Source organism: Heterodontus francisci, chromosome 3 (genome assembly GCF_036365525.1).
Source record: "Heterodontus francisci isolate sHetFra1 chromosome 3, sHetFra1.hap1, whole genome shotgun sequence".
NCBI lineage: Eukaryota > Metazoa > Chordata > Chondrichthyes > Heterodontiformes > Heterodontidae > Heterodontus > Heterodontus francisci.
The window spans coordinates 150,457,980-150,481,961 of NC_090373.1; the positions used below are offsets into that span (position 1 = coordinate 150,457,980).

At 45.4% G+C, this 23,982-nt stretch overlaps 1 protein-coding gene across 3 annotated transcripts in view; it reads right to left on the minus strand.

Annotated features, from left to right (window-relative positions):
• Nucleotides 1-23,982, minus strand: part of ascc3 (activating signal cointegrator 1 complex subunit 3) — a 740,670-nt gene that overhangs the window by 470,902 nt on the left and 245,786 nt on the right. For all 3 annotated transcript variants that reach the window (XM_068026887.1, XM_068026891.1, XM_068026900.1), the window contains exon 13: nucleotides 14,639-14,710. In XM_068026887.1, the coding sequence (XP_067882988.1) occupies nucleotides 14,639-14,710 (72 nt within the window). The remainder of the gene's footprint in view (nucleotides 1-14,638; nucleotides 14,711-23,982) is intronic.

Below are 23,982 nucleotides of genomic sequence, written 5' to 3' on the forward strand. Positions count from 1 at the left end.
TTTGAAAAATGACCAGCAATGCATCTACTATTTCTAGGGCCACTTCCTTAAGTACTCTGGGAAACCTGAATACACATTACTTCTGAATAAATCTGTTTTCCTTGGCTCAGTGCATCTCAGTCAGAAGATCATAACTTCAAAACCCACTTCAAGGCTTGAGCACATAATCTAGGTTAATGGCCAATTTACCTATCAACCTGCAAGTCTTTGGCATGTGGGAGGAAACTGGAGCACCCAGAGGAAATCCACGCAGACACAGGGAGAACTTGCAAACTCCACACAGGCAGTACCCAGAATTGAACCCGGGTCGCTGGAGCTGTGAGGCTGCGGTGCTAACCAGTGCGCCACTGTGCCGCCCTGTTGTTTGCTGGACCCTTGTGCAAATGAACTGGCTGTCACATTTACCTGCAAAGTAATGACTGCACTTCATTAAGTACTAAGTCACCAAGAACGTGAAGAGCACTATACAAATGCAAGTTCTACGAAAGTTTAAAACTGAAAAAACTGTAAGGATAGAGATTTGGGAATAAATATTATAAAGGACAGCAGCATAAAGTTAAAAGATAAATAATACATCACCAACTCTCCTCGAAAAGTTGACATCTTTCAAAATTTTTTAAAAACAATTAACTGATTTCTAGTATTGTTAGATTGTCCAGCAAAACCTATTCTCAATTAAAAAAAAAGCACTTCCGCTAACAGTGAAACAAACACCGTGTTTATTAATAAATTCCCGTTAAGCCATTGACTTTTGTACTGTAAATGTAAATTTAAAAGCAGCTGAATCAGGGGCACAGAAATGAACAGGAAAAATCATTATTGCTAATTTTTCATTCATTTTAACACAATGAATTGCAGATTTTTTTTTGAATTAAGTTTTTAACTCTGTAGTGCTACCAAAGTGTTAAAAAATTACAGATGATGGTAACTTTTGTTACTAAAGCATTCTTTGCAATATTCTTTGAATTGACACAGATCACTTCTGGTCTTTACTCCCAAGTTCCCACTAGAAATAAGCGTCAGAGCATAAAGCAGAAATCAGCAGTATGAGTGGGAATGATCAGCCTTCTCAGCAAAAAAAATGAAAACACTTTCAAACAAATGGCACTTCAGCACTATCTTTCCACAAGTGGTTATCTTTATCTCATTATTATATGCCAGAGCAGTTTCATTACAGGTCAACTGTTGGGACTATAGGTTTAACTATTCTCTAGTTGAGAATATTTTACCGATCTTTTAACCTGATGAACCTCTCAGGGCTTAGAAAGAGTTTACATGGTATAATTGGCATACGTCATAAATTTGTGTGTAAAAATAAACACTCGTCAAAATACAGTTTTCATTTATTGTTCGTGGGACGTGGGCATCACTGGCTAGGCCCAGCATTGATGCCCATCCCTAATTGCCCTTGAGAAGGTGGTGCTGCGTTGCCTTCTTGAACCACTGCAGTCCTTGGGGTGTAGGTATACCAACAGTACTGTTATGAAGGAAGTTTCAGGATTTTGAACCAGCGACAGTGAAAGAACGGCGATATACTTCTAAGTCAGGATGGTGTGTGACTTGGAGTGGTCGTACTCCCATGCATCTGCTGCCCTTGTCCTTCTCGATGGCACAGGTTGCAGGTTTGGAAGGTGCTGTTGAATGAGCCTTGGTGAGTTGCTGCAGTGCATTTTATAGATGGTACGCACTGCTGCCTCTGTGCGTTGGTGGTGAAGGGAGTGAATGTTGAAGGTGGTGGATTGGGGGCCAATCAAGCAGGCTGCTTTGTCCTGGATGGTGTCGAGCTTCTTGAGTGTTTTTGGAACCGAACTCATCCAGGCAAGCGCAGAGTATTCCATTACATTCCTGGCTTGTGCCTTGTAGATGGTGGGCAGGCTTTGGGGAGTCAGGTGGTGAGTTACTCAACGCCGAATTCCCAGCTTCTGGAATGCTCTTGTAGCCACAGTATTTATATGGCTACTCCAGTTCAGTTTCTGGTCAATGGTAACCCCTAGGATGTTGATAGTGGAGCAGTGATCATAATGCCATTGAACATCAAGGGGAAATGGTTAGATTCTCTCTTGTTTGAGACGGTCATTGCCTGGCACTTGTGTGGCATGAATGTTACTTGCCACTTATCAGCCCAAGCCTGGATGTTGTCCAGGTCTTGCTGCATATGGACACAGGCTGCTTCAGTATCTGAGGAGTCGCGAATGGTGCCAAACATCGTGCAATCATCAGCGAGCATCCCCACTTCTGACTTTATGATGGAGGAAAGGTCACTGATGAAGTAGCTGAAGATGGTTGGGCCGAGGAGGGACTCCTGCAGTGATGCCCTGGGACTGAGATGATTGACCTCCAACAACCACAACCATCTTCCTGTGTGCTAGGTATGACTCCAACCAGCGGGGAGTTTTCCCCGATTCCCATTGACTCCAGTTTTGCTCGGCTCCTTGATGCCATACTCAGTCAAATGCTGCCCTGATGTCAAGGGCAGTCACTCTCACGTCACCTGTGGAGTTCAGCTCTTTTGTCCATATTTGAACCAAGGCTGTAATGAGGCCAGGAGCTGAGTGGCCCTGGCGGAACCCAAACTGAGCCTCCGTGAACAGGTTATTTCTGAGCAAGTACTGCTTGATAGCACTGTCGATGACCCCCTTCCATCACTTTGCTGATGACCGAAAGTAGACTGATAAGTCAGTAATTGGCCAGATTGGATTTGTCTTGCTTTTTGTGTACACGACATACTTGAACAATCTTCCACATTGCTGGGTAGATGCCAGTGTTGTAGCTGTACTGGAACAGCTTGGCTATGGGCGCAGCTAATTCTGCAACACAAGTCTTCAGTACTATTGGGAAACATTGTCAGGGACCATTGCCTTTGCAGTATCCTGTGCCTTTAGCTAATTCTTGATAACACATCGAATGAAACGGATTGGCTGAAGACTAGCATCTGTGATGCTGGGGATCTCCGGCTGAAAATGGATGCAAATACTTCAGCTTTGTCTTTTGCACTGATGGGCTGGGCTCCCCCATCATTGAGGATGGGGATATTTGTGGAGCCTCCTCCTCCAGTTATTTGTTTAATTGTCCACCACCATTGACGACTGGATGTGGCAGGATTGCAGAGTTTAGTTCTGATCCATTAGTTATGCAATCACTTAGCCCTATCTACTGCAGGCTGCTTCCGCTGTTTGGCATTCAAATAGTCCTGTGTTGTAGCTTCACCAGGATGACACCTCATTTTTAGGTATGCCTGGTGCTGCTCCTGGCATGCCCTCCTGCACTCTTCATTGAGCCAGGGTTGGTTCCTCGGCTTGATGGTAATGGTAGAGTGGGGGATGTGCCGGGCCATGAGGTTAGTTTTAGAATACTCATGGACAAAGACGAGAGTGGTCCTTAAGGAAGAGTGCTCAATTGGGGGAAGGCCAACTATACCAAAATTCGGCAGGAGCTGGGGAATGTAGATTGGGAGCAGCTGTTTGAAGATAAAGCCACATTTGATATGTGGGAGGCTTTTAAAGAGAGGTTGATTAGCGTGCAGGAGAGACATGTTCCTGTGAAAATGAGGGATAGAAATGGCAAGATTAGGGAACCATGGATGACAGGTGAAATTGTGAGACTAGCTAAGAGGAAAAAGGAAGCATACATAAGGTCTAGGCGGCTGAAGAAAGACGAAGCTTTGGAAGAATATCGGGAATGTAGGACCAATCTGAAACGAGGAATTAAGAGGGCTAAAAGGGGTCATGAAATATCTTTAGCAAACAGGGTTAAGGAAAATCCCAAAGCCTTTTATTCATATATAGGGAGCAAGAGGGTAACTAGAGAAAGGATTGGCCCACTCAAGGACAAAGGAGGAAAATTATGCGTGGAGTCAGAGAAAATGGGTGAGATTCTAAACGAGTACTTTGCATCGGCATTCACCGAGGAGAGGGACATGACGGATGTTGAGGTTAGGGACAGATGTTTGATTACTCTAGGTCAAGTCGGCATAAGGAGGGAGGAAGTGTTGGGTATTCTAAAAGGCATTAAGGTGGACAAGTCCCCAGGTTACTGAGGGAAGCGAGAGAGGAAATAGCCGGGGCCTTAACAGATATCTTTGCAGCATCCTTAAACACGGGCGAGGTCCCGGAGGACTGGAGAATTGCTAATGTAGTCCCCGTGTTTAAGAAGGGTAGCAGGGATAATCCAGGTAACTATAGACCGGTGAGCCTGACGTCAGTGGCAGGGAAGCTGCTGGAGAAGATACTGAGGGATAGGATCTATTCTCATTTGGAAGAAAATGGGCTTATCAGTGATAGGCAACATGGTTTTGTGCAGGGAAGGTCATGTCTTACCAACTTAATAGAATTCTTTGAGGAAGTGACAAAGTTGATTGATGAGGGAAGGGCTGTAGATGTCATATACATGGACTTCAGTAAGGCGTTTGATAAGGTTCCCCATGGTAGGTTGATGGAGAAAGTGAAGTTGCATGGGGTCCAAGGTGTACTAGCTAGATGGATAAAGAACTGGCTGGGCAACAGGAGACAGAGAGTAGCAGTGGAAGGGAGTTTCTCAAAATGGAGACGTGTGACCAGTGGTGTTCCACAGGGATCCGTGCTGGGATATACATTAATGATTTGGAGGAAAGTATAGGTGGTCTGATTAGCAAGTTTGCAGAAGACACTAAGATTGGTGGAGTAGCAGATAGTGAAGGGGACTGTCAGAGAATACAGCAGAATATAGATAGATTGGAGAGTTGGGCAGAGAAATGGTAAATGGAGTTCAATCCGGGCAAATGCGAGGTGATGCATTTTGGAAGATCCAATTCAAGAGTGCACTATACAATAAATGGAAAAGTCCTGGGGAAAATTGATGTACAGAGAGATTTGGGTGTTCAGGTCCATTGTTCCCTGAAGGTGGCAACACAGGTCAATAGAGGGGTCAAGAAGGCATACGGCATGCTTTCCTTCATCGGATGGGGTATTGAGTACAAGAGTTGGCAGGTCATGTTACAGTTGTATAGGACTTTGGTTCGGCCACATTTGGAATACTGCGTGCAGTTCTGGTCGCCACATTACCAAAAGGATGTAGATGCTTTGGAGAGGGTGCAGAGGAGGTTCACCAGGATGTTGCCTGGTATGGAGGGCGCTAGCTATGAAGAGAGGTTGAGTAGATTAGGATTATTTTCATTAGAAAGACGGAGGTTGAGGGGGGACCTGATTGAGGTGTACAAAATCATGAGAGGTATAGACAGGGTGGATAGCAAGAAGCTTTTTCCCAGAGTGGGGGATTCAATTACTAGGGGTCACGAGTTCAAAGTGAGAGGGGAAAAGTTTAGGGGGGATATGCATGGAAAGTTCTTTACGCAGAGGGTGGTGGGTGCCTGGAACGCGTTGCCAGCGGAGGTGGTAGACGCGGGCACGATAGCGTCTTTTAAGATGTATCTAGACAGATACATGAATGGGCAGGAAGCAAAGAGATACAGACCCTTAGAAAATAGGCGACAGGTTTAGATAGAGGATCTGGATCGGCGCAGGCTTGGAGGGCTGAAGGGCCTGTTCCTGTGCTGTAATTTTCTTTGTTCTTTGTTACAGATTGTGGTTGAATACAATTCTGCCGTTGCGGATGGCCCACAGCACCTCACGGATGCCCAGTTTTGAGTTGCTCGATCTGTTTGAAATCTATCCCATTTAGCACAGTAGTGGTGCCACACAACACGATGATGAGTATCCTCAATGCAAAGACGGGACTTCGTCTCCACAAGGACTGTGCGGTGGTCACTTCTACCAATACTGGCATGGACAGATACCTCTGCAGCAGGCAGATTGGTAGGGACAAGGTCAAGTAGTTTTGTCCATCTTGTTGGTTCTCTCATCACCTGCCGCAGACCCAGTCTAGCGGCTATGCCCTTTAGGACTGGGCCAGTTCGGTCAATAGTGGTGATACCGAGCCACTCTTGGCGATGGATATTGAAGTCCCCCATCCAGAGTACATTCTGTGCCCTTGCTACCTTTAGTGCTTCTTCCATTAGTGTTCAACATGGAGACGCACTGATTCATCAGTCGAGGTTGGGGGGGGGGGGCGGTGGTGGTGGTAGGTGCTAATCAGCACCCTTTTTCTTTCCCATGTTTGACGTGATGCCAACAGACTTCATGGGGTCTGGAATCAATGCTGAGGATTCCCAAGGAAACTCCCTCCTGACTGTTTACCACTGTTCACCTCTGTCCTGCCGCTGGGAAGGGACATACCCAGGGATGGTAATGGTGGTGTCAGGGACTATGTGAGGTTGTTGCTTGACTAGTCTGTGGGACAGCTCTCCCAATTTTGGCACAAGCCTCTAGATTTTACTAAGGAGGACTTGGAAGGTGGGCAGGGCTGGGTTTGCCATTGTAATTTCCGGTGCCGGGTGAACTGTCCAGTATCATTCTTTGCCTTGAATTTTGTAGCGGTTTGATACAACTGAGTGGTTTGCTCGGTCATTTTAGAGGGCATTTAAGAGTCAACCACATTTCTGTGGGTCTGGACTCAGATGGAGGCCAGACCAGCTAAGGATGGCAGATTTCCTGCCCTAAAGGGCACTAATGAACCAGATGGGTTTTTACAACAATTGACAATGGTCACCACTAGACTAGTATTCAAAAGATAAACAGGGAAAAATAGGAATACTTCTACTCTGTCATATTTCAAGTTATACCATTCCAGTGTATGCAGCTGAACAAATTAAACTGGGGTAATCATGTGATCTAGTGTTTAATAGTGAGTCTAACTTTGTATCAGACCACCATGTGGGAGAACACCCGAGCAACAGAGACCACAATATTATATAATTCCAATCGCTTGATAGAACCAGAGGTACTGGTAATCTACAATTAATTCTACATTTCAGAAAGGTTAACTTTACTAAAATGGCGAGGATTTGGAACAGGTCAATTAGCTAACTCTATTGGATGGGAAGTGGAAACTGATCGAAATACGAGTGGCAAGTTTTTAAAAGAGCAAAATAAAACATGTGGAAATCGTGCATGACCCCCAAATTCAAAAGGGAATGTGGTGAGAAGAAATCAAGATGGTACACTGGGAATGTACAAAGACAAAATAAGACATAAACAAAATTGTCTTGCCAGAGTAATTATAATTCTAACTAATTTTGGATTAACCTTGAGTAATGCTGCAATTGTGAATCACATTCCCATCCTTCCTGTCATGCATAAACCCTCTTCACCAATTTTCATTTTGTATACCGAAATAACCCTTGGCTTGAGAACATGTATGCAAGGCTTGTTATAATGCATTTTAGTCAGAGGAACCAGGCTGACATTTGCACAGACAACTCACCAAACTAACCCTTGTTTTTACTCTGAAGAAAATGCATTTCTTGACGAGACAGGACATAATATATTAACTTAACCAGCAACGCCTCCAGCTATTCATGAATAAGAAATCGTTCACGTGATTCTCTGATGTGTTTTAAGAAATAATTCTCATTAAATCCAAGTGGAACTAAATCGAAAAAGTTATTCCAAAGTTCTATTAAATGTAATTTTAATTTTTTTTTTGTTCATTCATGGGATGTGGGCATCACTGGCCAGGCCAGCATTTATTGCCCATCCCTAATTGTCCTTGAGAAGGTGGTGGTGAGCTGCCTTCTTGAACCGCTGCAGTCCATTTGGGGTAGATATACCCACAGTGCTGTTCGGAAGGGAGTTCCAGGATTTTGACCCAGCGACAGTGAAGGAATGGCGATATAGTTCCAAGTCAGGATGGTGTGTGACTTGGAGGGGAACTTGCAGGTGGTGGTGTTCCCATGCATTTGCTGCCCTTCTCCTTCTCGTTGGTAGAGGTCGCGGGATTGGAAGGTGCTGTCTAAGGAGCCTTGGCGCATTGCTGCAGTGCATCTTGTAGATGGTACACACTGATGCCACTGTGCGTCAGTGGTGGAAGGAGTGAAGGTTTGTAGATGGGGTGCCAATCAAGCGGACTGCTTTGTCCTGGATGGTGTCGAGCTTCTTGAGTGTTGTTGGAGCTGTACCCATCCGGGCAAGTGGAGAGTATTCCATCACACTCCTGACTTGTGCCTTGTCGATGGTGGACAGGCTTTGGGGAGTCAGGAGGTGAGTTACTTGCCTCAGGATTCCTAGCCTCTGACCTGCTCTTGTAGCCATGGTATTTATATGGCTACTCCAGTTCAGTTTCTGGTCAATGGTAGCCCCTAGGATGTTGATAGTGGGGGATTCAGTGATGGTAATGCCGTTGAATGTCAAGGGGAGATGATAAGATTCATTCTTGTTGGAGATGGTCATTGCCTGGCACTAGTATGGTGCGAATGTTACTTGCCACTTATCAGCCCAAGCCTGGAAATTATCCAGGTCTTGCTGCATTTCTACACGGACTGCTTCAGTATCTGAGGAGTCACGAATGGTGCTGAACATTGTGCAATCAGTGAACATCCCCACTTCTGACCTTTTGATTGAAGGAAGGTCATTGATGAAGCAACTAAAGATGGTTGGGCCGAGGACACTACCCTGAGGAACTCCTGCAGTGATGTCCTGGAGCTCAGATGATTGACCTCCAACAACCACAACCATCTTCCTTTACTCCAGCCAGCGGCGGGTTTTCCCCCTGCTTCCCATTGACCTCAGTTTTGCTCAGGCTCCTTGATGCCCTACTCGGTCAAATGCTGCCTTGATGTCAAGGGCAGTCACTCTCGCCTCACCTCTTGAGTTGAGCTCTTTTGTCCATATTTGAACCAAGGCTGTAATGAGGTCAGGAGCTGAGTGGCCCTGATGGAACCCAAACTGAGCGTCACTGAGCAGGTTATTGCTAAGCAAGTGCCGCTTGATGGCACTGTTGATGACACCTTCCATCACTTAACTGATGATTGAGAGTAGGCTGATGGGGCAGTATTGGCCGGGTTGGACTTGTCCTGGTTTTGTGTACAGGACATACCTGGGCAATTTTCCACATTTCAGGGTCGATGCCTGTGTTGCAGCTGGACTGGAACAGCTTGGCTAGGGGCGCGGCAAGTTCTGGAGCACAGGTCTTCAGTACTATTGCCGGAATATTGTCAGGGCCCATAGCTTTTGCAGTATCCAGTGCCTTAAGTCGTTTTCGATATCACGCGGAGTGAATCGAATTGGCTGAGGTCTGGCATCTGTGATGCTGGGGACTTCAGGAGGAGGCAGAGATGGATCATCAACTCAGCACTTCTGGCGGATGATTGTTGCAAAGGCTTCTGCCTTATCTTTCGCACTGATGTGCTGGGCTCTCCCATCATTGAAGATGGGGATATTTGTGAAGCCAACTCCTCCAGTTAGTTGTTTAATTGTCCACCACCTTTCACGGCTGGATGTGGCAGGACTGCAGAGGTTAGATCTGATCCGTTGGTTATGGGATCGTTTAACTCTGTCTATTGCATGCTGCTTACGCAGTTTGGCATGCAGATAGTCCTGGGTTGTAGCTTCACCAGGTTGACACCTCATCTTGAGGTATGCCTGGTGCTGCTCCTGGCATACCCTCCTGCACTCTTCATTGAACCAGGGTTGGTCTCCTGGCTTGATGGTAATGGTAGAGTGGGGAATATGCTGGGCCATGAGGTTAGTTTGTGGTTGAGTACAATTCTGCTGCTGCTGATGGCCCACAGCGCCTCATGGATGCCCAGTTTTGCATTGCTAGATCTGTTCGAAAACACTCCCATTTAGCACGGTGATAGCGCCACACAACACGATGGACGGTATCCTCAATGTGAAGGCGGGACTTCGTCGCCACAAGGACTGTGCGGTGGTCACTCCTACCAATACAGTCATGGACAGAAGCATCTGTCGCAGGCAGATTGGCGAGGACGAGGTCAAGTACGTTTTTCCCTCGTGTTGGTTCTCCCACCACCTGCCACAGACCCAGTCTAGCAGATATGTCCTTTCGGACTTGGCCAGCTCGGTCAGTAGTGGTGCTACCGAGCCACTCTTGGTGATGGATGCTGAGGTCCCCCATCCAGAGTACATTTTGTGCCCTTGCCACCCTCAGTGCTTCCTCCAAGTGGTGTTCAACATGGAGGAGTACTGAGTCATCAGCTGAGGGAGGGCGGTAGGTGGTAATCAGTAGGAGGTTACCTTACCCATGTTTGACCTGATACCATGAGACTTCATGGGGTCCGGAGTCGATGTTGAGGACTCCCAGGGCAACTCCCTCCCTACTGTAGACCACTGTGCCACCACCTCTGGTGTGTCTGTCCTGCCGGTCCGACAGGACATACCCGGGGATGGTGATGGCAGTGTCTGGGACATTATCTGTAAGATATGATTCCGTGAGTATGACTATGTCAGGCTGTTGCTTGACTAGTCTGTGGGACAGCTCTCCCAACTTTGGCACAAGCCCCCAGATTTTAGTAAGCAGGACTTTGCAGGGTCGACAGGGCTGGGTTTGCCATTGTCATTTCCAGTGCCTAGGTCGATGCCGGGTGGTCCGTCCGGTTTCATTCCTTTTTCTTGACTTCGTAGCGGTTAGGTACAAATGAGTGGCTTGCTAGGCCATTTCAGAGGGCATGCAAGAGTTAACCACATTGCTGTGGGTCTGGAGTCACATGTAGGCCAGACCAGGTAAGGACAGCAGATTTCCTTCCCTAAAGGACATTGGTGAACCAGATGGGTTTTTACAACAATCGACAATGGTTTCATGGCCATCATTAGACTAGCTTTTAATTCCAGATTTATTAATTAAATTCAAATTCCACCTTCTGCAGTGGTGGGATTTGAACCCATGTCCCCAGAGAAATACCCTGGGTCTTTGGGTTACTAGTCCAGTGATAATACCACTCCGCCACCGCCTACATTATCTTCTTCTTTGGCCTCCTTGTCTCGAGACAATGGGTAAGCACTTGGAGGTGGTCAGTGGTTTGTGGAGCAGCACCTGGAGTGGCTATAAAGGCCAATATTAGAGTGACAGACTCTTCCACAGGTGCTGCAGAAAAAATTGTTTGTCGGGGCTGTTACACAGTTGGCTCTCCCCTTGCGCTTCTGTCTTTTTTCCTGCCAACTACTCAGTCACTTCGACTCGCCACACTTTAGCCTTGCCTTTACGGCTGCCCGCCAGCTCTGGCGATCGCTGGCAACTGACTCCCACGACTTGTGATCAATGTCACAGGACTTCATGTCGCGTTTGCAGACGTCTTTAAAGCGGAGACATGGATGGCTGGTGGGTCTGATTCCAGTGGCGAGCTCGCTGTGCAACGTGTCTTTGGGGATTCTGCCATCTTCCATGCGGCTCACATGGCCAAGCCATCTCAAGCGCCGCTGACTCAGTAGTGTGTATAAGCTGGGGATGTTGGCCGCCTTGAGGGCTTCTGTGTTGGAGATACGGTCCTGCCACCTGATGCCAAGGATTCTCTGGAGGCAGCGAAGATGGAATGAATTGAGATGTCGCTCTTGGCTGACATACGTTGTCCAGGCCTCGCTGCCATAGAGCAAGGTACTGAGGACACAGGCTTGATACATTCGGACTTTTGTGTTCCGTGTCAGTGCACCATTTTCCCACACTCTCTTGGCCAGTCTGGACATAGCAGCGGAAGCCTTTCCCATGCGCTTGTTGATTTCTGCATCGAAAGACAGGTTACTGGTGATAGTTGAGTCTAGGTAGGTGAACTCTTGAACCAGTTCCAGAGCGTGGTCGCCGATATTGATGGATGGAGCATTTCTGACGTCCTGTCCCATGATGTTTGTTTTCTTGAGGCTGATGGTTAGGCCAAATTCGTTGCAGGCAGCCGCAAACCTGTCGATGAGACTCTGCAGACACTCTTCAGTGTGAGATGTTAAAGCAGCATCGTCAGCAAAGAGGAGTTCCCTGATGAGGACTTTCCGTACTTTGGTCTTCGCTCTTAGACGGGCAAGGTTGAACAACCTGCCCCCTGATCTTGTGTGGAGGAAAATTCCTTCTTCTGAAGACTTGAACGCATGTGAGAGCAGCAGCAAGCTCGTGTTGATGCGCGGGTGGCCCTTCTGCTTGGAGTGATGCAGCTTCTTTGGTTTGAGTCTAACCTTGCTGCACACCAGGGAGTGGTCGGTGTCGCAGTCCGCACTGTGGAAGCTGCGTGTGACTTGAACACTGTTTAAGGAGGCTCGCCTTGTGACGATGAGGTCCAGCTGGTGCCAACGACGTGATCTTGGGTGCCTCCATGAAACCTGGTGACAGGGTTTAGTATGAAAGAACAAGTTGGTGATGCAGAGGTTATGATCGGTACACAACTCAAGCAGTCTCTGTCCATTCTCATTCATCCTTCCAACACCATAGCGCCCAAGGCAGGAACGCCATGAGTCATGGTCGGCCCCAACCCTGGCATTAAAGTCCCCCAGCAGGAACAGGTATTCAGTGTTGGGCATGCTACTAATGATATTATGGAGTTCCTCGTAGAACTGGTCTTTAGCTTCAGGTGGGGAGTAGAGTGTTGGAACATAGATGCTGAGTAGGTGTACTGGACCAGAGGCGGTGAGCAGTTGGATGGACAGTATGCGTTCCGAGCCATTTGAGGGAGGCTCTATCATGCTGAGCAAGGAATTTCTGATGGCGAAGCCCACTCCATGCTGTCTTGGTTCTTCAGGATCCCTACCCTGCCAGAAGAAGGTGCAGTTTTGCTCTCTTAGAGACCCATTTGCAGGGAAGCATGTCTCCTGAAGTGCTGCAATGTATACATTGAGTCTACTGAGCTCGTTGTTAATGATGGCGGTCTTACGAGAATCGTTGATTTGTGTAAGGTCTTCTGACAGGCCAGGACACACAGTTTTGACGTTCCAGCTTGCAAAACGAAGTGCTGGCACCTTCGTTCCTTTTGTCATGCTGTTTGGTGCGGTGTTGCAGTCCACTTTTCGGGCAATGACCCTGAACTCCAAGCACCCATTGAAGCAGGTGGACTGTGGCGGGACAGAACCTTATTGACCGGGGGCTGCCCGGTTTGAGGCGGGCAGTAGCTGTCTAGTGCGGTGCGATGGCGTCTCCCACCGACAAAGGCAACCCATGGCTCCCAATCTCTATGCCAATTGAGCTGGACTTATAACCCGTAACTGCTGCCTTCCGTGTTGTTTCAGTCGCTGTGAGGCGACTATGGAGTGACCTCTCCATGGCGCATGCCTGGGCGAATGTATGGAGGTTGAGAGTTGCCCAAGCGTCAAAACCCTCCTCTCGGCCTTTCTGGTGGGGTCCAAAGGAGTGCAGAGCACGACGTTTGGCACCGGTATGGCTGCAGGAACTGCCGGAAACATGCCAAAGGTGACACATGACCGCCTCCGGGGTTCCGCTCCGGATTTTCTGTTCGGGTTTACTCCCATGGCCTTGGTCTCTCCCGAGACGCCCACAAGGCAGTGGGGTTGTTAGGGCCCCTACACAGGGGTAGGAGGATGCCGGTGGGAGGAGGGGGTGCGAGGGGGAGCTGGGAAGGGGTTGCCAAGGGGTGCGGGGTGAGATGGGAGAGTGGAGCGGGGGTGAGATGGGAGAGTGGAGCTGGGAAGGGGAAGTGGGGGGGGGGGGGGGTGGCGGGAAGGGGGTGCAGGTAATAAACCATTTCATCAGTTCCCACCATCGACGGGAGGTGAGCAACAGCCTCGGGCGCCAGTACCAGCAGGAATTCGCCGACATTGCGCTGCAGATGCGCTACGAGCCTCACATCTCCCGCGGGCGCTTAGAACTTGTGGCCGAGGAGCCGTTTGTGGCTTTTTAAGTGTTCGGGGCACCTTTTTCTCAAGGCTTCCCCTCTGTAATAGTCTTATTACCCGAGGGTTCCGCTGCTCCTTCCTCTCTACAATGGACTTACTGCACGCCGTGGCCGCGGACAATCTGGGCGGTGTAGACAACAGGATAGAAGATCAGAGAATCACCAGCTGTACTTTGCAATTTCGTCCGGATTTCATTCAATTTCATTGAGTGCTCAATGAGGAAAACAAAGAGCAGGTATGGCTGGGGGAGGGCAGTGGGCCCAGGTAACATTAAACTAGCTGTTAACTTGTAGTTAGGGCTAAAATGTACTGAATAAAGAGCCAGGGGAATTTAAACAGTTTAAGAGGGTAGATTGGGGGAGAAAACACTAAGAATGGGAGCAGATGGCCATGGATAGAGTTGCACAGCAAGGGAGCTTCCTCGGGAGCTTATAGCCCAGGAGCCATCTTGAAGACAGTAATACAGTCAACAAACAAATCTATTTTGTCACCAATAAAAATGCACTTGCATAGCTCAAAGAAACGTTAAGAAATAAACTCCAAACATTAGCCTAGCTTTTTAATTCCAGATTTATTAATTGAATTCAAATTTCACATTCTGCTGTGGTGGGATTCGAACCCAGAGGAGTAGCCTAGGCCTCTGGAATTCTAGTCCAGTGACATTACCACTAAACCACTGCCTCTCCCCCAGGTTCAATTAAAGATGGATTTTTTATTTTGCTCTCTGGTTTAGCAATTTGTAATTAATTTTGTAATATTAATAAAAGACCATGTTATGAATATGTAAGGATTGCTATATTTAATCAAAGTCACATGTTGTAATTTAAAGAGCTGACTTTTTTCAGCTGAAGTCTATTTAGACTGTACTAATTCTCGTTGTAAATTGTTGTACAGTAATCACGTAATCACATACTGTTATGCCCCCAGAGTCCTTTTGTCATATAAACACGTAAACAGGTGGAAAATTACAAAAAAAACTTTACCTGGTGTCCTTCCTTCAGTTGCATCAGAACCTTCTCGTAACATACTTGCTCCATATCATGCAGTTGCTGCATCTATTAACCAGAAAATATTTCAGTTGAATAAAAGTGCATGGTTTAAGAAATATCTAATTTATTTCCAAATCTGTATTTGAAGTGAGCGACAAGGTTGGCAAATGAACAGGTCTCCTCACTGTGGCCAGCACAGCATCAATCAGCCATTAATTAACAGAAACACACTTCATAATGAAAAATCTGATATTTTTCATTCAAATGCTCAAAATGGTACTCAACAAGGCTGCTCGCATCTTGGCAACTAGAAATTGCATTTCTCAAGTATAAGCAATGAATGCAGTAAATTTATTGGCTGGTTTGTTTTTAGGCCTTGGTAAGATTTATTAATTGAAATTTAATGAAACGAGCTCGGAGCAAGGAAGAGAGAAGTACACTGTTCCAAAAATCACCCACTGCAAACCATTTCCTTGAACCCCTCTCCTCTGGCGACAACCTCACCTCCAAAGTCTGAGGAACTCATGGACATTTTTACCACTAAGATCGGGAGCTGCTTCTGCTGATTCCACCCGGCAGCAACCACCCCGCCACCACCCCCCAGCCCCCCACCATCTCTCCTTGCCCACCAAGCCAAAGCTCCCTCCAGGCACCTCTTCCCCTAGTCCTAGCCTCATGTTTTTCTTTAGCTTCTCTCCTAGCTCTCTTCATTTGCTCTCCAAGCTTATCATGCCCATGAGACACACTTCGACTTCTTTGACTGCATTTTCCACTGAACAGTTGACAAACTTCCCTTCTTGGCCATTATTCTAGCTGACATCATCAATGGTTCCCACTCCTCCAATACTGTCTCCCTCCCTTTCAAGACAGCTAGCACTGCATCTCTCCTCCTCGATGCCTTTTGCAAACTACTGCCCCATCTCCAATCTTCCTTTAATCTCCAAAGTTCTTGCATGTATTGTCATCTCCCAAAATTGTATCCATCTTTCCAGCATCTCCATGTTTGAACCACTCCACTCAGATTTAACTTCTTGCCACAGCATTGTAGCAGCCCTAACCAAAGACAAAAAAGACATCCTCTGAGACAGTGCCTGTGACGCATTACCCCTCTTTGCCCACCTCTAAAACCTTTGAGATGGTCAACAGTCGGTTCCACCGTTGCTATCTTATTGGAACCAAAGCAACTCATTCATACCCAATATCTTTACTTTCAGAGTCCCCTAAGTATCCATTCTTGGCTCCCTCCTCTTCATCTTCATACTACCCCTTGCTAATATTATCCGCAGACAAGGGGTGACCTTTCACATGCGCTGACGACATCCCAGCTCTATTGCTCCACAGCCACACTCAATCCATTCACTGCCTCTGTGTTGTTAAAGTACTTGTTGGATATCCATTCTTGGACCAGCTACAATTTCCTCCAGATAAACACAAAAGCATTAAATTCAAACGCCTTTGATCCTGTCGCAAATCCTGCCACTGGTTTCATAACACTCTCCAGCCACAGTCTCAGGTTGCAACAGACAATGTTGTAATCTCAGAATTCTATTTGATCCCAAGTTGAGCCTCTGACACCATATACACTCCAAGTTAAGTCCGCCAACTTGCAATTGCATATTACTGCCTGCCTTTGCCTCACCTAACATCCTCTGGCTGTGGCTTTTAATGCAACCAACCGACCTTCACCCCATCACTGACAGTCATGCCCAACACTGGAATTCTTCTGACATCCTCTCTTTTTTTCTCTTTCTCCTCCTCTAAAAGATCCTCCTTAAAAACAGCCATTTTAATCAAGCTTTTGGTCACTCCTCTGAACTTCTCCTTCTTTGTCTCCTGCCATCGTTGCAAAGTAAGGGTTTTAGTAGCACTTGTAAAGTAAAAGAACTACTGCAAAAACAGAGAAAGTTGGACAACACAAACTATAACTCAAGATCGATTTGTCAACTGTTCAGTGGAAAATGCAGTCAAAGAAGCAGAAGTGGGTCTCATAGGATGATATGCTTGGAGAGCAAATGAAGGGAGGTAGGAGAGAAGCTAAAGGAAAACATCTAACCCGCCAGATGAGAAACTGACCAGGTCGAGTGCAGCACTGGATTCACACCCTGGATGATTTCACTCTCCGATGAAGTCAATGGAGAATAATATTGGGCGGGTTGTAAAACCAGCATTCCACCTGATCCTGTGGGTTTCCACACAGTAAGTTAGGCCAAATTTAACCCTTGAAATTCAATGCTTATGCAGCATCCAGTCTGCTAAATTGTCTCAGTGGTAATACTCGTCTCAGAGTCAGACAATCAAGGTTCAAGCCCCAATCCAGAGTCTTGAGCACATTATCTAGACTGGCACATCAGTGCAACAGAGAGGGAATTCTGCATTGTCAGAGATGCCCTCTTCCTAAAGTCAACTCGTTATATGGTAAATGACATACATCTTTTGTGATACCACTTTAAGAGTGAGTGCTTCACTCATCATCACAGGAAGTGGCATCAACCAACAAGCGATAGTTCAGTTAGAGCTGTGTTAATCATCTAGTTACACATGTATTATAGAGCTCTCTTGTAAACCTGTTACATAACAATAAAAAATCCACACCTCGATTACCTTTCAACTCGAGATTGTTTGGTACCATATTGCTGAAGGCAGCAAAAACACAATATGGTGCCACCTTGTGGTTTAGTTTAGTGATACAGCACTGAAACAGGCCCTTCGGCCCACCAAGTCTGTGCCGACCATCAACCACCCATTTATACTAATCCTACACTAATCCCATATTCCTACCACATCCCCATCTGTCCCTATATTTCCCTACCACCTACCTATACTAGGGGCAATTTGTAATGGCCAATTTACCTACCAACCTGCAAGTCTTTTGGCTTGTGGGAGGAAACCGGAGCACCCGGAGAAAACCCACGCAGACACAGGGAGAACTTGCAAACTCCACACAGGCAGTACGCAGAATTGAACCCGGGTCGCTGGAGCTGTGAGGCTGCGGTGCTAACCATTGCCTTTTTCAGTTCTCGGCACACCATCCACATCTGGTAGCATTGAGGTGTAGTAGAAGACCACAGCTTGGAGATAGCAGAAAGCATCCAAGTAGAAGTACATCAGAGAGGCTCAGCAGTGGCATTCATCAGGAACAGCAACTTTTCCAGTTGAAGTCCAATGGAGGTAGTGGCAACTGCCTGACACTGTCAGGTTCGACGGCCATCCACTGAATTCGGTGCTCAAGAAAGAGAGAGTACACGAAAGGGGATTGTTATTTTGATGGTTGTCAGAGAAAAAAAAGCAAGAATTGGGCTCGGGAAAGACAGCGGAGCGGCACTGCCATTGCACGCTGTGTGTTTTCCTGCCATAACTGCTTCGTGAGTGGAGTCTCCCGATCGCAGGCAGAAAGCCTGCGCTACAGGTACTTAATACAGGGCGTGGCTGAAGTCAGATGCTGTGCACACAAGAGACCTCCAATTTTTTTTCCTTCGGGGAAAACCTCAGGAAAAAAAAAAAGAGGGAGTCATTTAAAGGGCAAAGCTCCAGCCAAGGATTCTTGCAGACCAGTAATTTGGCATTGTGACTAACAAATACCCATCAATAAATTGGAAAGCCCAAGACCTTCTCCATGAATTCCAACTTTTCAGATGACATATGGAATTGTATTTCCTGGATCTTATTGTCACTGAGATGGACAAGCAAGCAATCAAAATAAAAATTGTGATCGACAATGAAGGGCTGTACCTTATCAATACCTAGGGATTATCTGAAGCAGTCCAGAGGAAGCCAGCGAGACTCTGGACTACACTGGAGGACCAGCTGAAGGTCAAGATTAATTTTCAAATTCGCTGTCTTGAACCAATAGCACACAAACGAAGGAGACCATTGATCAACTTGTAAACAGATGCCACAAGAAAGGAAAGGTCTGTGATTTTTCCTAAGTGGCGTTATCCGAAAGGATCATGGAATTGGTTATTGCATCTACCTCGATAGAAGCTTTTCAGAAAGACAAAGAAAAAGAGTATGATATAGAAAGTCTCCTGAGAGAAGGCAGGATATTTGAGACCATTGCAGTGTATAAGAGCACTTGAAACAACGACCATGGGCGAGGTAACCAGATCACCTCAGCAAGGCAAGATATATGGCAAGTGCGGACTGGTACACCAAGAAATAGTCCTGTTCACATGGACAACTGCAAGGACACTGGGCAAGGCTGTGCAAGAGGTCTAGAACTGGAAAACTGTCCAGAAGTCACAGCAGACCATGACCTGACAAGAAACAAACACCACCTTGTGAGAGGAACAGGCATACATTCAGAAGAATGCAGACATGTCCATAAGATTGACACGGACATGTGTAACACAGAGACCGCTGATGGTGAGTAATCTTTTCACACAGTAACAATTGCCCACCAGTTGGACTTGGTTACTCAGCAGGAAGCATTCACCACCATTGACATCATCTGCCCAGAGAAAGGTGGACAGCACAAACTATGACTCTAGATCGATCCAGGGACAAGTGCAAATATTTTGCCACTGAGAATACTGAAGAACATGTATCTGGCAAGATGGAAAGTAATGATGCAACTGACAAACGCAAGACTCACTGCATACAATGGTACCCAAACAAATGTTTGGGAACATACCTAACCTAAAGCTGGAATGTAGGTATGGAAACTCTTCGTGGGTACAGCAAATATATGAACAGTCTAGCAGTTGCAGGACTACCGGCATGTAGCAAGCTTTGAATGGTGACAATACGTGAGATCAGCAGTGTGCCAAGGACAGACATCCAAAACAGGTGTGATTCCACTGAATCCGTCCAAGACTTACAACAAATGTACCCGGATCGCTTTGACACAGTGGGAAGTTTCAAAGGAGTAGCCACTTTACATCTGAAGGATGCTATTCCTTCTAAAGATCCACCAAGAAAATGTAGACCCTCGAAGGCTGAATCAGGCATTAAAACAATGACCTTATGAAATCTCTACCTTGGAGGAATTTAATCCAAAGCTTGCAAAGGCTAGATTTTTTCCCAAGCTTGATACAAAATACAGATACTGGTCGATCCATCACTCTGAAAGTTCCTAAGAGTTAACGACTTTCGGGACTCTGGGAGGTACTGTTATTTTGTGCAAACTGTTTGGCTTACCATTAAGCCAGAATTTATTTTAACAACATACGTATCACAACATGCAGAATGTTCCAGGGTATTGTTGAGGATATAGCGGGGATGGGCAAGACAAAAGAGGAGCATGACTGGGAATCTGCACATCTTCCTGCAAACAGCCAGAAGAGAAGGCCTTGTTTTGCTGAAGCAATCACTGTTGACAGAGGCATGTTTACAGTATTATGACCTGAATAAGGAGACCATTCTTGAAATAGATGATTCATTGAAAGGTTTGGAAGTATGCTTCCTCCAAAAGGATCATTCAGTTGCTTCTGGATCAAAGAGCTTGTCACCCACACAGGCAAGTTCAGGGAAACACTAGCTCTGGTATTTGGAATCACCAAGTTTCACACTTAGCTTTTTGGGAAGCATTTCAGTCAAGATGGATCATAAACCACTGGCCATGATATGGCAGAAACTGCTCACCAGTACACTACCCTGTCTACAACTATTGATAAAAGTGCAAAAATATGACTGCAAGGTCAAATATAAGCCTGGAAATTTATGGTGACCTCAGACACCCTCAGCAGACTTCCCAATGCCAGAAAGTGTGAAGACAATCCATTAGACATCCAGGTTGACGAAGTCGATGTAAAACTGAAAGATGTATACCAGATAGATTTGATGCAGTTTGGTCAAAGGAAGCATGAGGAACTACAGGAAGAAACCTTTCGAGACCCTTAATGGAGCTATGGCAACTCATTGTCAAAGGATGGCCTGATATGATACAAGAAGTTCCTGCAGAACTTAGAATGTTTTGGTCATACAGAGATAAGTTGGGGGGTTTCTAGTCACACAATCTTCAAAGGAAGGCAGGTGTTAATTCCACAACTGCTTGGCATTCTTTCACAGTTGCGCCTAGGTCATATGGGTGTTGCAAAATTCAGAAGATTTGCACGCGAAACTTTCTACTGGCTGGGAGTTAACAATAACATCAAGTGAGCAGTACGGTCATGTAATACATGCCAAAAGCATCAATCAAGCCAACATAAAGAGCCACTTATCCCACACGAAGTTCCGTTGCATCCTTGGACATGCGTCGCCACTGATCTCTCTATCAAAGGTGATGACTATCTCTTGCTAACTGATTATTTCTCCAAATTCCCCATAATCTGGTAATTGAGAGACAGGCAAGCCAATCAGTTGCTTACAGTATCAGCGTAATATTCAGCTTATTTGGCCCTCCGGAGAATATTTCAGACAATGGACCGCAATATACCGCCAAACCATTTGAAGATATGTGTAAGAAATGGGCAGTGAGCAATATCACATTACCCCAGGTCGAATGGCCTAGCCGAAAGAATGGTACACACTGATTGTGAAGTGTCGAGAAACAAAGCAAGATCTAAATGTAGCCACGTTACACTTAAGGGCAACACTAATCAGCACAGGATTACCATCACCTGCAGAAATTATATTTGGAAGACAAATTAAGATGAATCTACCAAGTCATCACATCATGAAATCATCATCAATACAGGTCATACTGATAGCAAATGAAGAGATGATAAAGGTGTTCATGACAAACAAGCAGGCATGGAACTTCCACTGTCACAGATAAGACAGAAAGTTTGAGTGATCCATCTGCAGGAGGGTAAGTGGTTTCCTGTGGAGGTGTCCAAAATTTGCACTGAACCAAGAACCTAAATTGTTACCTAATGGAGCTGTACTAAGGAGAAACCGATGCCAGCTTAGAGAACTAGCTAACAACATCGTGCCTGACAAACCTATTACTTTGAGAACACGTTCACTTTCCAACCCACAGAATGCAGCGAAGAAGAGTGACAAATCTGTCAGAACACACAGGCAGATCTTGAGAAAAACGTTGACAAGTGTAGTTCTCAACCAAGCTACGCAGTGATAAGATCAGGTCGAGTCAGTCAACCATCTGTACTTTATACAAATACTTGACTGAATGACTTGAAAGTTAGTGCTTATGTAAATATTGTTCAAAGCTGTTTTCTTTCATCATGTACATAGTTTATCTTTTGTGTATTTCCATTTTAGGAAAGGGGGATATTGTGATACCACTTTAAAGTCTGAGTACTTCACACATCATCACAGGAAGTGACAGCAACCAACACGTGATACTTCAGTTGGAGTTATGTTAGTCATCTAGTCACATGAATTATACAGCTTTCTTGTAAACCTGTTACTTAATAACAAAGAACCCACTCCTTAATTACCTTGCAACTCAAGATTGCTGAAGAAGGCAATAGCACAACAACAACCTGTGCAAGTATGCCAATGCTGACAAAACTAGGATTGTGCAGGTTACAGGAGGAATGGTGATGAGATTTCAGAACATAGTTTTCTCCTATCATAGAGGTTATACCTAATACTCCTAGAATCTAATGAGAAAGCAAATCATTATACTTCCAGAAACAAAATAACTAACTATAAAACAAAACAAAAACATAAGGCCCAATATCCAAAGAATGGTCTGCCAGCTTAGCAGGATTCTACCATAAATCTCTCATCAGATACACAACAAAAGCTAAATGAAACATAGAATTTTAGAAGCACAAAATTGGACTAATGAAAGACTAACAGTTAAGATTCTTGGATGTGTGAAGGAAACTGTAAGTGGCAAAGAAAACAGACAAGATTTCACGTTAAAAATAGATTGAGTGTTTTCATAAATACCCCATGAGAATTTGTTTTTTCATGATTCTGATGCAAGGTTTAAAAAAAAGTCTGAAGTGGCAATGCTGCTGGCATCTGTTATCTAATTCCCCCACCAACAGTGAAAGGGCACAAAGGTACATTCTGTGCTAGAGACAAGAATATCAAAATTCTACCAATTGGTAACAAAATCCTGCGAATAGCAACCTTTTCTTCCAATTCAAAAGCGAAATGGAATTCTGATGAAGGGTCAACGACCTGAAACATTAACTCTGTTTCTCGCTCCATAGATACTGCCAGCCCCGCTGAGTATTTCCAGCACTTTTTGTTTTTATTTTTCTTCTAATCCTTGGAGTTAATCAGAATATGCAAACATATTCATATGCCAAACAATTTGAAGAAATGCGTTGGTATATTTTTCGAAACTGAAATGTAATCAACTATATATTCACAAAAATATACTCATTTTTAGCCTTTAGGAATTTTGATATGTATGAACAGGTATGCAAGGTTATGCATCATGCCACATGTTTTTTGGTTAAAAAAAAGTTGCAGACTTTTACTTGTGCTAAAATATCTCACCAAATACCATTAATAACGGAAATTGATAAACTTTCAATACAACCAAATGAACATCAAGCATCCACCAGAAATCTAGCCCAGTTGCAACAGTACAAATTTGGATGATGAACCAACAACTCTCAAACGCGAACTTGGTCATAGAATCATAGAGAGATACAGCACTGAAGCAGGCCCTTCGGCCCACCGAGTCTGTGCCCGACCATCAACCACCCATTTATACTAATCTTACATTAATCCCATATTCCCTACCACATCCCCACCTTCCCTCAATTCTTCTACCACCTACCTACATTGGGGGCAATTTACAATGGCCAATTTACCTATCAACCCTGCAAGTCTTTGGCTGTGGGAGGAAACCGGAGCACCCGGCGGAAACGCACGCGGTCACAGGGAAAACTTCCAAACTCCGCACAGGCAGTATCCAGAACTGAACCCGGGTCGCTGGAGCTGTGAGGCTGCGGTGCTAACCACTACGCCACTGTGCCACCCCAATATTTATCAAAGCTATAACAATAAAAAACACATTCAACACATAAGAAAAAGTGAAGCCGATGCATTTATGCTGAGGTGAAAATTAGGAAACCAATTTATGTAGAAACTGAGATGGAATGCTAAGTACAACCACCAAGCTATGATTCTTTTTCAACAAACACACTCTAACTCAACATTTTTCTCTTTTGTTCCCTAACCTTGTAACCTCTCAACTAGTTCAGTACCAGACCGATCTGGATTTATCACACTCATGGCTAGTCATAACCAATATTTAATAAAGGTGGGTTGGAAGCCAATCATCAAAGCAACGGGAAAATGCTGCAGAAGCTCAAGGCATTGTCCTCAACCCAGCCATCTTCAGCTGCTTCACCTTCCTTCCACCATAAAGAAAGAGATGAGGCGATTGGCCAATGATTCTACAAATGCTTAGTTCCATTCGCACTCCTCCCACAATGAATCAGTCTATTCCACCCTGCAACAGAAGC